The sequence below is a fragment of the Anneissia japonica genome, unplaced genomic scaffold (genome assembly GCF_011630105.1).
Source record: "Anneissia japonica isolate Jap-2015-1 unplaced genomic scaffold, ASM1163010v1 scaffold2392_len1475705_cov187, whole genome shotgun sequence".
Classification (NCBI taxonomy): Eukaryota; Metazoa; Echinodermata; class Crinoidea; order Comatulida; family Comatulidae; genus Anneissia; species Anneissia japonica.
The window spans coordinates 334495-350164 of record NW_022751777.1 but is presented as its reverse complement, the minus strand read 5'-3'; the positions used below and the strand labels follow the sequence as shown (position 1 = coordinate 350164).

Genomic DNA, 15670 nt, shown 5'->3' with positions numbered 1-15670 from the left:
CTTTTGATTATAATTTAATGATGTGTACAGTATTATGCAGTCAGTCTAACGCCCTTGTTTTGAGCATGAATTCTAATAGGATCTGTAGTTTAAGTGATGCTTTTTTTTAAAAATCACATTGAGGAGTGTAATCTAATTATGGTGTCATTAATCTCAGTAAGCTGAGGAGTCTATAATATGAATACAGTAGATAATACTCACATACCTTTTAAAAAAAATAAAATAAAATAAATGGTGACGTTAAAAAAATAAAAAATATCACAATAAATATGTTTAGAAAATAATAAGTAAATAAAAAAAAAGGAGAGTGTGGCTGTGTATGTCAATCATACTAATGGTGAATGACAGCCAAGTGTCTTCAACATGATGATGGCTAGTGGAATAAGTAACTAGTAAACTAGTAATAAGTCAGTAATACATTTTAAATATTATTATTAAACGATTCCTTTTTTTTCAAGATTTAAAAATTCAGCTTTATTCGAGTTATGGAAATAAAAATTAAATAAAATAATCCAAATTATGAAACAACAACAATGCATATAAATTAAATAGAATTTATTATTTTATCACTGTAATTAATTTTGGTCTATTCTTTGTAATAATTTCATGGAAAGCAGTAAATATTACATACACTGTTATAATAATCCATAATTCAGGAACATTAAAAGAATCATAATTAAGGGACACGTATAAATATTTATGTACAAATAGTGCAATGACATCATTATAGTACTGTACAGTTACTAATTTAGTGTTCGTGTTATTTTACCCTCAAACCTTTCTACAAAAAACCTGTGACAATAAATAATACTTAGTAGTACATTAATAGCATGTAGAATCATGCAAAGAATGTGTATTAGAATTTGTGCTCAGAACCCTCTGGCAGCCAAGAATGATACTATTGATCTGCAGACTATAGACCATGAGCTAACATGGTTAAGTTCTATTGATCTAGCAATGGTATGGGTCGGTAGCATGTATCTGTATTAATCACTGGAGTGTTTTGTAACATCATTGATCAGCATTTTTGTAACAGTATCTTGTTGGAATTGTCGTGGCCACGGTGGGCATTAAATTAAGTCTGTCTTAATTTTTACTATTTTAAGATTTCAGTGATTTATGGTGAATAGCAAATAACATTAGGCCTATTTTATTATTGTTGGTAACAGTTGCTTTTTGAAGCAGATTACCGGTTTTAACTACTTTTGTATAATGCACAATTTGTCTCAATAAAATACTTAAAACCTTTGGTTGTATAAAATAATGTTAGTTACAGTATATAATTGGTTTATTGAGGATCTTAAAATTTTTGATTTTATTCATCTTTAACAGAAAAGATGTTGATATTCTCATGACTATATAGTTCTTTACAAATATATAATTTCTTTGATTATTTTAATAGGATTGATAGGCCTAATTTTTCAGTAATTACTAATAAGTTTGAAGATGGAATTGGTTGATTAATGTTGAAAAATCAATATTTCATTTTAGTACTATTAAATAAAGATATAAGAAATATAAAATTCATGTATATTTATATTTTATGAAACACTGAGAATTTAAATATTGTTTTATTTTATATCAAAATTATACCAAGACACATTTAAATATATTATAACATAATATAAAAAAAAAAAATCTAAAAACCTTTAAAATATGGCAAGAGCGGAGACAGCCTAATTGTATACAACATGTCATGGACAGATTGAAATTAATATAATAAACAACAAAAATCAATATCGGATATAAAATCATAATCTAGTTGATCGTCTTGTGATTACATTCAGCTTTTTAAAAATGCAAGGAGGTCTTCTCTGATTTCCTTGGTAAGCAAACAAGTAAATCACTGGAACTGATATCCTCGTCGTATTGATCAATTGTCATAATTGTATCAGTTCACATCCTGTTCAAGGCTTTATACTGTCATCTGCCACAATCTGCAGCTCCTATTCAGTTTGTGCCTAGGCAAACTTGATGATTGCTATACTATGTATTGATTTTGATTCCTTTATCTGTGATACTGTATCTTTCTCTAGTATACCCTGATGATATCAAGGGCCTTGTTGATCGCACCTAGTTGTAGCATGCCACACATCGTTAACATTCAAAGTTTTCTTTTTCTTGTCTTTCAACCATACCACACTGAAATAAAATGATAATTCTGAAATAAAATGATGATTAAATATATCATGTAAAATATTCTGCTACAATGCTTATTAGTCATGGCATACTTTCCGTCCCGATCACTAAATGTGTAAATTGCAACGGGCAAGGAAGAGTACCTATGGTGATTTAGTTTCGCAAAACAAAGTATAAACTACAAAGTATAGCTGCAAATTATTATTTTTGGTAATTACTGTATTGCAAAGGGGTGGCAAAAGGAGTGGTCGCCCTCCTCTGGCAGAAGCCAAAAGTTCATTTATGTAAAGGATTAAAATGGCTAAAACTCCAAAGCTTAAGGGGCATAGCCTCCTAGATCTCTGATACTGTAGGTAAGGGAACGCCCCAAACCTTCCTCTCTTGACCATTATATTGCACCTGGCTGGCTGTTTGATCAGGATTTACGGTAATCATCTTCAATGATTTGAAACAAATGAAGCCAGTAAAACAATTGTACACATGTTTTTCATAGGTTTATGCTTTGTTTTGCATTATAGAGCATTATGAAATTCCCATCATCTGAATAATTCAGCCGCAACTTCCGCTTGTTCCGCAACGTCAGTTAATCAAGTGTTGATACTTTGGAATGTTAAGCAGTATATTAGCTTCTACCTGCCTTAAGGTACCTCATCCATGGCATGTGTCTGAACGTACCTTCTGTTTACTTGCGCAACTAGGAATAGTAGTTGTACAAGACTGATTTTGTATTCAGTTAAAGTAAAAAGATCCTCGAGCTATTTTTTTTCCCAAAAAGGATAAGTGCTATAAATCCTATACTGTATACCTTAAATAAACTATTCTACACTGAAGTGCAGTTTACAAGCTAAAACCAATATTTTTTTTATGTGATAGACATATTGGCTGGTTTATTTATTTCTATTGTAAAAGATCTGTAAATCAATGACAGCTTTTTTTTTTAAACTGTGTGTCAACATGCGTTGCTTAATATGTACACAATCATAACTCATATTAGGTGCGTTATCATGAACTTTCATACTGATTACTTTAGAAAGGATACACACCCCCATTTTGTTGATTGGCCCTCCCCTTCCCTCCCCCCATTTGGCTGATATATTACCTTAATCATATCCACCACTAAATATGGAATAAAAAGTGTTTTAAAGGGCAAAGCCAGATACACGGTATGACCCCATTTTTGCTAAAATTGTTTGAAGAAAATATTATGATGACAAGATAAGAATGTAGGCATACGCATGATGTGACAAAACATAATTTCTGTTTATATTGACGTAAGTATATGCACAGTGTTTATGAATTATTGAATCTTTCTTTTTTAAGTATTCTGTGTAATATTTTTGTGATTTAATGTACCACAATAAAATTCAAACCAGAGCTTTTGCATAGCATGATTCCATCCAGAATACTGTACAGTTGTAATAAATAAATAAATAAATAAATAAATAAATACAGGTACCACATAATATGTCCTTGATTAACTTTGCATAGCATGATTCTATCCAGAATACTATGTACATTTGAAATAAATAAATAAATAAATAAATACAGGCACCACATAATATATGCTTGATTAACTGTTGGTCGACCTCGCAACCATGTCACGGTTCACTGGTTATTTGTTGTCAATGGCTGTTGTAATAATACCATTGTTATGTAATGAGCTCCAATTGTCCAATAGTCTCTAAGCTTGAGCCCCATAGCAAATACTTGAACCTTTCAACAAGAGCTTTACACAAGGCTTTGAATTTGTTGTTAGCTTGTCTGAAGTGTTTTAGCATCACAGATAGTCTGTCTTATACTGTACATCTAGACTGGCCTACAGCATCTACAATCAGCTTCTCTCGTTTAGGAATTTAATGCTATAAGAAGTTAAGCTTTGTTCATTAAGGTAATGTAATTGATATTTATTATCTTGGTCATTAAAATCATTTCCATAATCTCCTATTGGTAATAAATATACATTAGCATACTGTATAATATGGAAGGTAGGCTGTGGTCATAGTCTTGTATACTGTATGCTTTCTCTGCAATATTGAATCAAATCTCTTTTAAGAATACAACAAACCTTTTCACCAATAATGCAATACAAAAACAGCAAAAGGGAACTACATTTTATCATGCAGTATATCATGGTGCAGGCAATAAATATCACATAGGCCCTATAAAAAAGGAGGGAGACTTTTTTTTATATTTTTTATTTTGCTAAAGCCAATATCACCCTTGGGTTGTTTGCTGGTTCATTGATATTCAAAGAAAAACATTATTCAGATATATACAAACAATATCTACTAACTATTTAATGAAAAAAAAAATTTCAAATATTTTTTTCAGTACTATAGAAGAATTGCGCACGAGGGTGATAAACTAATAATTTTTTTTATTGGGCCTTATTATTTATCATAGAACAGGGCCAGCTAGCTAAATATCATGTATAATAAAAAAGATGGAAAACTTATAGTGATTATAGTTGCTGAAATACTGTAGGAACATGTGTGACAAAGAATAGTTTTCAGTCTCCATTTGTTGTTTAAATACAGAATCTTGTGTAAGTACTAAAAGCCTTAGAACACAATTCAATATTTTAAATGTTTTGGTATATAGAACAAATGTTACTTCGAATAATAAGAGTGAGGACATGATTCAATGTTTTCTCCTTAATATTGAGTCATCTTCAGCAATTAGTTGAACTTACCTTTCAATTGAAAATTAGAATAAGAAAATTCTTTCTTTGCCAATTAACATGCTGAAATATTTTTTTGACATTGGCTGGTATTAAGCAATGTATTAATGATTTTTGTAGTAAAAAATATTATCATTGTTGTTGGAGAAAGCATGATAGGGTTCTCAGGATGCTTACATTTTAACAAACATAGAATTAGGCTCTCTATAGTGATCAAATGATTAAAAAATTACAATTTAACAATTAAGCTGGACTTTACCAATAATATATTTTTTATTTTGCTAAAGCCAATATCACCCTTGGGTTGTTTGCTGGTTCATTGATATTCAAAGAAAAACATTATTCAGATATATACAAACAATATCTACTAACTATTTAATGAAAAAAAAAATTTCAAATATTTTTTTCAGTACTATAGAAGAATTGCGCACGAGGGTGATAAACTAATAATTTTTTTTATTGGGCCTTATTATTTATCATAGAACAGGGCCAGCTAGCTAAATATCATGTATAATAAAAAAGATGGAAAACTTATAGTGATTATAGTTGCTGAAATACTGTAGGAACATGTGTGACAAAGAATAGTTTTCAGTCTCCATTTGTTGTTTAAATACAGAATCTTGTGTAAGTACTAAAATCCTTAGAACACAATTCAATATTTTAAATATTTTGGTATATAGAACAAATGTTACTTCGAATAATAAGAGTGAGGACATGATTCAATGTTTTCTCCTTAATATTGAGTCATCTTTAGCAATTAGTTGAACCTACCTTTCAATTGAAAATTAGAATAAGAAAATTCTTTCTTTACCAATTAACATGCTGAAATATTTTTTTGACATTGGCTGGTATTAAGCAATGTATTAATGATTTTTGTAGTAAAAAATATCATTGTTGTTGGAGAAAGCATGATAGGTTTCTCAGGATGTTTACATTTTAACAAACATAGAATTAGGCTCTCCATAGTGATCACATGATTAAAAAATTACAATTTAACAATTGAGCTGGACTTTACCAATAATACAGTACCAATAATGTAACCATAAACCAAGATCCATGCTAGACTAATAATGCAACACTGCCCTCATCCATCAAGTTCATATAATATTTGTTGGAATTCATGAACTTATGTATTTAAAGATACCTACTGTAGAATTTGAATAATTGTAAAGCTAAAATTATAGCTTGACTAAGCCTGTAATCCTGAATACCCATCCTGTGAATGCATGCTAACCAGGGGCAGATCCAGCCCTGCAAGAATGAGGTGGTTGGGGTGGGGGGCGTGAATGTGTGAATTGACTGCTTAAGGAAGAGGCTTGGTAGGGATGCAAGCGGGCTAATCTCCCTTTAATAAACCTCTAGCACCTTTAATTAATAGATGTTGTATTTGATTGATTTCTACTATTTAGCTTGGTAATTTACTGATAAGCTATTTATACAAAAAAAATTTTTCACAAAAAATAGAGGGGGAATCGCCCCTTACACCCGACCCCCCCCTCTCTAAATCCGCCACTGCGAACGCCTGTTCGATGCATACATTTGTAATCTTGGAGCTTATCTTATGTAATCCTTCTCGATCTTTTGTATTTCTGAACTAAAAACCAAAAACAGTTTTTCATGGGCTACAGTACCTGTGCCTTTCTTCATAATTTAATTTACAGACTTTTAAGCATTTTAAAGTTTTTAGTTAGCTGTACGTAATCCATTTAACATAAGAAGTATTAGATATGTACAACGGTTTTTTATGGTGAGAAAAAGATGAATTAAATTAGATACACATTAGAACACTGAGACTAAAATTGCTTTAAAAATCAAAACAAATTGAGGCCGAGGTAAAATTTTAAATTAGGCTTTTATTTAAAAAAAAAAACCTAGGTAAACCAACAAATCAGGTTAGGCGCAGTATACAGTATCAGTAAAGTAAATGTTTAAAAAGGTTATATAATCAATTACTACATTAATCATCAGAAGCGATTTTCCTTCATGGTATGGCACTATCTTTGAAAGTGTTTTTAAACTGAGACTTTTGGAGTTTTTAGGAGGAAAAATGTTGATTTTTTGTGAAAAAAAAAAAATGAATATAAACTTAATTAATTTTTTTTTATATTATTGTGGTACCAAGTGAGTCTTAAACTACGGTACATGACTGTCATAATCAAGAGATTTTACTGGGGTTTGCGGTGGTTTTTTGAGGTTTGTGGGGTTTAAGCAATACCCGAACATTTTGAGGCTGGGCAAAATTTTACTGGTTCTTATATATGAAAGAAAGTTTAGATACACTGTACTTCGTCTGAATGATTTGTGGTAGCAGTAATGTAGAAACCAGTCCCTTAAAAAGTAAAGATTCTGTCATGGAAAAGAACATTCTTTGGCACAGACTCAGTTTTTATGACTACCAGGGCAAGAACAACTTGAGTAGCTCATTTTCAGTAGAAACACATCCTTGGAATTTCATAATGAAACAAATCATTTACATGTCTGTTTGAAGTTGAACATCGTTCAACTGTACTTCATTAAACTATTAATTCTGATCAAATTTGATGCCTTGTTAGTATGCCAGTACAGTAATTGCAATTGAAACAAATCATAATGTCCTTCCCATATTTTATTAGAAGTGTTGTACTTCAAAAACGACAAAGACAATGAAAGCTAATAATGCCTCGTTAGTACACAAGCAATGGTAATAATTGTATTCTGCATTGGCCTTTAAGAACTTGTGTAATACATTGTTATTTTCAGATGGTCAAATGTTCTTTCTCATACAGTAAGTACAAATGGGTAGACTAGTTATTTCCAAAAATAAAGGTTTTCATTTTGTCATTCTGATGTCAGATCCACTAATTATGTTTAAATAACATACAGTACTGTAGAACAAACATTTCTCCAAATAAAGAAAGGGAGGCCATGATTCAACGTTTCAACCGTTATTGGGTCATCTTCAATACATACACTAATCAGTGTCTATAGTTTTCTCATTCCTGAAGATGACCCAATAAAGGTTGAAACTTCAAATCATGGCCTTCCTTTCATTATTCGAAGTAACATTTGTTATATGTCATAAACTACTGTAGCTATCAGCTTTTATTCCATTTGATATCAATTTGGCTGAATGAGTATATCATGTACACAAATCCGTAAGGCTGATTAAAGATCTGGAATGTAGTTTATCCTTCAAAATTGTAGTAATTTGTATATTTTTTCTGTTTTCTACTGAACCATGTAATTTTATAATCTGTAAATAAGCACAATTTAGCAATTTGCTTTCAAAGGGATTTTTTTTGTAGGTCAGCTGTGCAGTTCCTGAAGTGAAATGCTATAAATAATATTGTCATTTCCTTGAGCTTAAAAAAAATAATCAATATTTGATTTGCTTTACTTTTCATAATAAAAAGCAATCATTAGCTTCCAATTTAAAAATACGACAAGAAAATATCTTCTTCCTTGCCACTACTGTGCCATATTTATCGGGTTTCTTTTGAAATAATGCCTCCAAAGTCTCACAACTCACTGGGGGACTTCCAGCAGCCTGGCCTAGACTGAGCAGCTAGCTAGTGTCAGATAGAGTGTTGCGCACACACTGGTAACTACAGTACCCCTGTACGTAGCGCGAAGTGCATAGGCCTCTGGAAGTCCCCCAGTGGTAGTTGCCAGGTTATCAGAAATTTTCATTTCAAATTTCACGAAAATGGCCTATAACAACAGATACTGTACACAAACAAGAACCACAGTATATTTTTTCAGTATAAGAAGCGCACCAAATACTAAAACCCTTGAGTAGGAACTCCAGAAGTTAGACTGATTATTTGATAATATGCTGTTAAAATTCAATCGTAAAGGATATGGCTTGAGGACGGGAAGCATCAGCGGGTGGACCGAAACCTGCCGTCGAGGTACAGTACAGTAGCATAGCTTAGCTGTTGAGGATCAGGAGCCAGAGTAAAATCTGTTGGGGGAAATGAAACATGGTGGGGCTGATGTACAGTAGGAGTGATCTCTAGCTTATCTGTAAGGGAATGACGGAGAACACCTGTTAGGGAAAACCTGGCACTGTGGAACGAACACAAATTATTATGGTGATAGACATGTTACTTTTGAAAACTCAATACAACCAAAATGTCAGAAGAAAACTCAAAGCATCTTTGTGCCAAATTGCATGTGGGCGTGGTCAGTGAGCTGTCGAAGAGAGGTGTGTAGTAGATCCAGAGCACCGGGTAGTTTTCCTTTAAAATTACGCAAGCAAGATCTGCAATCTGTTCTGTTTCAGTCCTCCGATATGTTTATTGTTGTTATTCCAATAATGTTTATGTATGTAAAGGATAATCCTTCAAACTGCATAGTGGAGGATATACCAAGAAATGTAGAAATAACAATTTATAATAATAATAATATTTTTTAAATAATAATAATATTAATGATAATAATAATACTGTATACAACAAGTGCCTTGTAGATTGCATGCCTCATTGGCTTCATCTACATTTTAATTATATTTCCCTTGGCTACATTTTAGATTTTAATTAATATTCATGGACTGAGTCTACAAATATAAAATACAATTTTTCTTGATCGGCTTTTGATTTATATAATAATAATTATTTTCTTTTAAAAACAAATACTGTAAATATCCATCTCATATTTAATACGCCATGAAATAGAAAGCCACATTACAGTAAGCCTCTCATAATATTCAGTACCGATCTTTTAAAGAATTCATAATTTTGAATGCAAATTATTAATTTCCGTTGAAAAGCTTAACCAATAATATATACCTGTGTGTATATATATATATATATATACGAACTTGCTATGCATTATGGGATCATTCATGCTTGACTGGGTGCAGGATCTGATGGGAGAGTGTTTTGAATTTCCGTTTGTGAGACAGATTCGATTAGAGTATGCTTGCTGATGAAACCAAGCTATTTGGAGGCTGAAGTGGTATGTATGTGTCTTGATGATTTTCATATTTAATACGTTATAAATAATATTGCTTAATTATAATAATGATGATAATGTTGATTAATATTTAACTCAATAAATCTGTGTAGAAGGGGTGCTGTACAATATGCATTTTATGATTTCCTATCTTTGAAAATTAAACATCTGATGCATACAGTAACTTAATATTTAAGACAGCCATATGCAGTTGGGTTTCTAGATTAATTGTAGGAAAATTCTAAATGTATTTTACATACATTATTTAAAGTGGGAACTAAACAACTGTACAGTAGCTTGGTCATGGATATTCTGGTCTTAAAATCCTAGGGCACATGGTTCTAATCCTGCAGCATCATGTTTTTTCTCTTGACTAACTGTTTAACACCCTACAGTAAGCCTCATTAAGACTAGTATCAGTGATATACTTATGATAAATTGTATTGTGATTTTTATAAAAGGCTATAAGGAATGAATAAATGAATGAGTGGGTCCACCCACAGGGTGGCGCCATGATTGGCCCAACGATGCACCTGACGAAAAAAAGGGGCGTGGTCAGACGTCGCTCAAAACCTCTAGAAATTGCTCCACATCCCCGACGGGGGCCGATGCCCCGACAAAAAAGTGGGTGTGGTCAGGCGTCACTCAAAACCTCTAGAAAGTGAAAGGGAAAAAATATGACAATTTAGGGGTTTCAAAGGTTTATTTAATTGATTTTAGAGTCTACCAATATGTAGAAAATACTTAACTGTACATTTTTTCGCCCTGATGAATTGTGGTTTTTCTCCAGCTCTTCCCGACAGGGGGCCTTAGCCTCAGCTCCCTGCTGGCACCACCCCTGACCTGGAGATTTTTCACCTACAGGGGTAGTCTAATGCTAATTTTATGGCCCTCTACCAACACCCTACAGTAAAGACTAGTTACCCTGTGATGTGTTGTGGGTAGGACCACTTAGCCTAGAGGTTTCATCCGGTCTAAAGCTAATTTATGGCCCTCCACCAACCTTTATTAACCCACTTGCCCATCTTTAAAATCCACTCTTATTATTTAGAGCAGGTCCATCCTTACTGTAGTGTTCTAAATAATTCACACAGGATTACATGGGATGCATGAAAGACATTACTCAAACTTCTCGAGATATTTCTATTTTAAAACATATTGCATAACGTTTTGCTTGTACAGTATACCGTATGTATGTGATCATTTTCCAAGCAAATGATGGATGTTCAGTTTTGTTATTTTTGGTATTTTAAAAGCAATAATATTTCACTATTAGCCTAATAGTATGCCATGTACATAGCTATATTACTAATGTTGGACATATCACAAATGGTCATGAAATGAAAAGGTATGTTTGTCAAAATATTAAAAATTATGCCATTTGCGACTGTAGCTTTTAAAAACAGTAGGCGTGAATAAGTGTGGTTTACTTAGTTATAGATCAGGATTCTACTGTGTACAATTTACATGGATTAGGGACATGGTTGTAATGATATTAACAGCTATCGTGCTACACTATTGTAAGTAAATGCAGAGTTACAGTAGATGTATCTGGTTCTATTAACATGCATTAGTTACTGTCACAAATGTGATTGTACATACTGTACTCGATATGGTTTTGTTCACTAACAGTACTAGAGCTTGTGATTCCACAGTGCAGAGAGCACTGATGAAGAAGGCAAGGGACTATGATGGTCAGGTCAGCCAGTTGGCTGCCCGTTTTAATTTTTCAGGATGCGACCCTTGACAACGAGCCCTCATCACACACACAAACAAATGTTCCCTTGTTTCTTAATTTGGTCAGGTTGTAGGCCTACAATTTAACAAACACGTTAATGCAATAAGGCCATCCATGTTTTGCATTTAAACATTGATTGGCTGGTTCAGTTTTAGGATTCTCTCAGTTAAAACTTTAATGTGGTAATCAGTGCCGTAGCCAGAATTTTCAAACAGTGCGGGACGGTATTAGGGTAGATATTCAAATAATGTGGACCCATTTTCTTAAAATTTTACCAATTTTTAGGCTAAATATGACTCATGAGAAATATGGGCCCATTTTTCAAAAAATGTACTCATTTATGCATAAAACTGCATAATTTGGACCCATAAAAATGTGGACCCATTAGAAAAATTGTGTGCGACTGTCCCAATTGTCCCAATAGCTTACTACGGCATTGGTGGTGATCAGTGTCAATGATTGGAAGAACCTTCATAACTTATTTGATCCACTTCAGGAAGCAATTGAATTCTGCTGAATCTTTGTGGTTTTTATTTTTTTATTTTTTTATGGCATAATTTACCACAGAGTACATCCTTTATATTGAATATATTGTATCCTGTTACTTATTTAAATGTATTCATGAATGCACCGCTAGTATGCAAATTTATGTATTGTGGATACAATAATGTTTTCAAATTGTATTATTATGCACTGTTCAATGTTGTAACTGGAGCTGACTGCTTTGGGTCTCAACCATATTCTTTTACAACCATTTTGTAAAGCAAGAACAAGTCCACATCCCCCAACAGGTACTGCACTGTAGCAGTATTTTTTTTTTATATATATAGTGTAGCTTGGCTATAATAAAGGTCATTGCAATAAATTTATGGAAAATTATATTATAGCTGATCTGCATGAACCCATTGAAATAATATTGGTGCAGAATATCAGTAGCTGATGTTGTGTAATCAAGTAAATAAACAGTACAGCAATCAAGGAAGTGATCATACATCTTGGAGTTGTCATTGATTTTATTTAATTTTGTTTAGCATTTATGGGCAAAAAAAAGGTTTGTTATCAAATACTGTAGGCTCTTAGATTTATACTGTAAGGTCAAAGCTGAGAGGTCATCATCCGTTCCCACTAATATAAAAGATTCCTGCCTGTAACCCCTCCCCTGATTGAGTAGGATTTCACAATACATCTAAGATGATAGTTGCAATTTTATTTATACAGTGTTTTATATTCTCTTAATAGTTAATGTAAAGAGCAGAGGCAATATGCACAATATAAATCATCTTTTTTTTCTTTTTTATCTAAAAGCTAGAATGATCGATAACAAACATATTTTTTTTTTTTTAATATAGTGGATACTAATTTGAGTGTTCATAAAGATAGTGCCAAGTTGATGGAGTTTGTTTACAATATGAAGCATGCATTTAATGCATTTTACAAGCAGTTGCGACATAAGTTATTAGTGTCCAGAACTTGTCACATTAAGACGACCCTAGGGATTGGCCAATATATTCTAATTAACTAAACTGCTGATATTGTGCTTTTGAAGTTTACAGTACTTACTTTTAGTATAAGTTAACTGGCTTACAGTACATAGTCTAATTAATTTCTTGCCAGCTAATTCAGTGAGGCCATCAAGGTGCTTCTTTCCAAGTCCTCTGCCGTGATGACAAAACTAGTCTTCATAACGGTTTTTTCTTTTGAACACTGCAAATGTTCTGTAAAGATGGTAACAGTAAGGTGTTCAGAATCTGTCTTGGTCTTATTTCCTGGCTTGTACACTGTAAAGGTTATGTAAAAATGGTAGAGTCTTGTCACTAAGTGGGTGTTCAGAATCTGTCTTGGTCTTTTTGCCTGGCTTGTACACTGTAATGGTTCTGTAAAGATGGTAGAGTCTTGTCACTAAGGGGGTGTTCAGAATCTGTCTTGGTCTTTTTGCCTGGCTTGTACACTGTAATGGTTCTGTAAAGATGGTAGAGTCTTGTCACTAAGGGGGTGTTCAGAATCTGTCTTAGTCTTATTGCCTGGCGTATACACTGTAATGGTTCTGTAAAGATGGTAGAGTCTTGTCACTAAGGGGGTGTTCAGAATCTGTCTTGGTCTTTTTGCCTGGCTTGTACACTGCAATGGTTCTGTAAAGATGGTAGAGTCTTGTCACTAAGGGGGTGTTCATAAACTGTCTTGGTCTTATTGCCTGGCTTTACACTGTAATGGTTCTGTAAAGATGGTAGAGTCTTGTCACTAAGGGGGTGTTCATAAACTGTCTTGGTCTTATAGCATGGTTTGTACAGTACACTGGAAAAGTTCTGTAAAAATGGTAGTCTTGTGTTAGTAAGAAATGTTCAGAATCTGCATGGCTTGTACACTGGAAAGGTTCTGTAAAGATGGTATTTAGTCTTGTGTTTAATAGTAAGGGGTGTTCATAATCTCTATCTTATCTCTTGGCTTGTCGGGAGCTTTTGTCCAAATGGTAGCCACAGTCATCAGTGGTTCTCCAGTTGCTTCTAATTTGGTCAGAATGATTGACTTATGCATAAATAAATGAACTATCATGAACTGGCATCCCTATATTGAGTTTAAAAAATGGATATCGTAACTTTTTAACTTTTAATGATCAATGAATGCATAAAAAAAGGCTACATACGTGACAATATCATTGTCATTTCCAAGTTAGCTTTCCTTTTTGAAAGGTGAATGCAGGCCCAAAATTACTATGTTGGTGGTCTTCAGTAATAATTATGTGCTTGAGTTAATATGCTAAACGCTTTTATTATTGGTATTTGAACATTGAGCTATACTGTATATTACTTACAAAATCACTATTGTAGATGTGTTAAGATGATAGACTATTATACCCCTTAATAATTGTACTTGAACCATTTTATTACAATTTTGTGAAGAGTAAAAATTACCTGAGATTACGTACAGTATGATTCCTAACTATTTACTGGCGATTTTATTTTTTGAATTTACCAGGATGCAGATTATCATTGAGGTACAAGTAGAATTGATAGTAAGGTTTACTATGCAAAATCTTCCAATAGCACTCAAGAATTAAGATTCCTCTTCCTCAATTTGACAGAAGTTTGTAAAAAAATATATGATTTTTTACAACAAAATAATTTTGACACAGACAATTCTTAAATTTAATATTAAGGAATAAGAAACTAAGGAGGTTTGATTGTCCAATTGCATCCCTTTTGTACTGTACAGTAGTAGGCCTATGTTTGTACATGCCTACAGTACCTGTAACTGAAAATTTAAACCTACTGTAAATTTACAGTGTGATGAATGAATCTAACAGTAAAAAATTCATTTTTCAATTTTGCTGTTTTACAAATCATAAATTGTAATAATGTTGGTTTTACATTATATTTAATTTCAACACTTCCATACCTCGCATAATTACCCCGGTCATCTGGATTAAACATGTACGCAACACATGAACTCAACTCCCTGGTGGGAGTAGTTTATAATGATGCGGTAATAGTATTCAGCGCGCTGTCATCCGAACCTACCAGGTTTATGAATAATCTGAATACACAATTAATGCTTTTGCATAGGAAACCATAAAAGCTATGAGCCTGTATTTTTTGTTGATGATTACATTTACTAAGAATTTGGTGTGTAATTCCTCACTAGAATTTTACACCATCATGCCTTTCAGCACGCCTTAGAAAAAAAGCTTTTATGTTGGTTCGATTGCTACATTATTAACAGCTTTTGGTCACGTTAAAGAGGCTATCACACTTTCTTGGTAATTAAGAGGAATTGTTTATCAGAAAATGCATAAAGTCATTACTACTCTCTATAGAAGATGTAGGCCTGCTTAGTTGTGTTGAATTAAAAGCACCAAATGAACTTGAAACGTGGGATTAATAGAGAAAAAATTACCGAGACAGTGTGGCGACTATGGAAGGTATCACTGATTGTATAAAATATTAAAACACAAACACATTAAATGCAGGACTGTTGGCAGATAAGAAGAAATTTGCAATAAAGTTAAAGGGGCCCAGTGAGGTGTTTTTACTGATTGCCTTAGCTTGGTCTGAAGTATGAACTTTCTACTGTTGATGGCTGGAAATGTCACTCTTAATACTTGAGTATATATTCATTTTTGCCCCTTTTTTTAAATTTAAAGGGTTTGGGTAGTGGGGTAGAGCAGGGATGGTGCCTGTGAG

The 15670-nt window shown here is 32.9% G+C and overlaps 1 protein-coding gene across 39 annotated transcripts in view; it reads left to right on the top strand.

Moving 5' to 3' along the window:
* Positions 1-3849: 3849 nt before the first annotated feature.
* The window catches only part of LOC117121821 (ankyrin-3-like), a 136233-nt gene continuing 124412 nt past the window's right edge, over positions 3850-15670 (top strand). For 38 of the 39 annotated variants that reach the window (XR_004447634.1, XM_033267186.1, XM_033267167.1 and 35 more), the window contains exon 1: positions 9713-9757. Coding sequence is in view for 37 of the 39 variants with exons in the window: in XM_033267186.1 (XP_033123077.1) it covers positions 9728-9757 (30 nt within the window). In the remaining 2 variants the exon portion in view is untranslated. Of the gene's footprint in view, positions 4028-9712; positions 9758-15670 lie in introns of those variants that run through there. The other variant, XM_033267152.1, reaches the window with a different exon arrangement.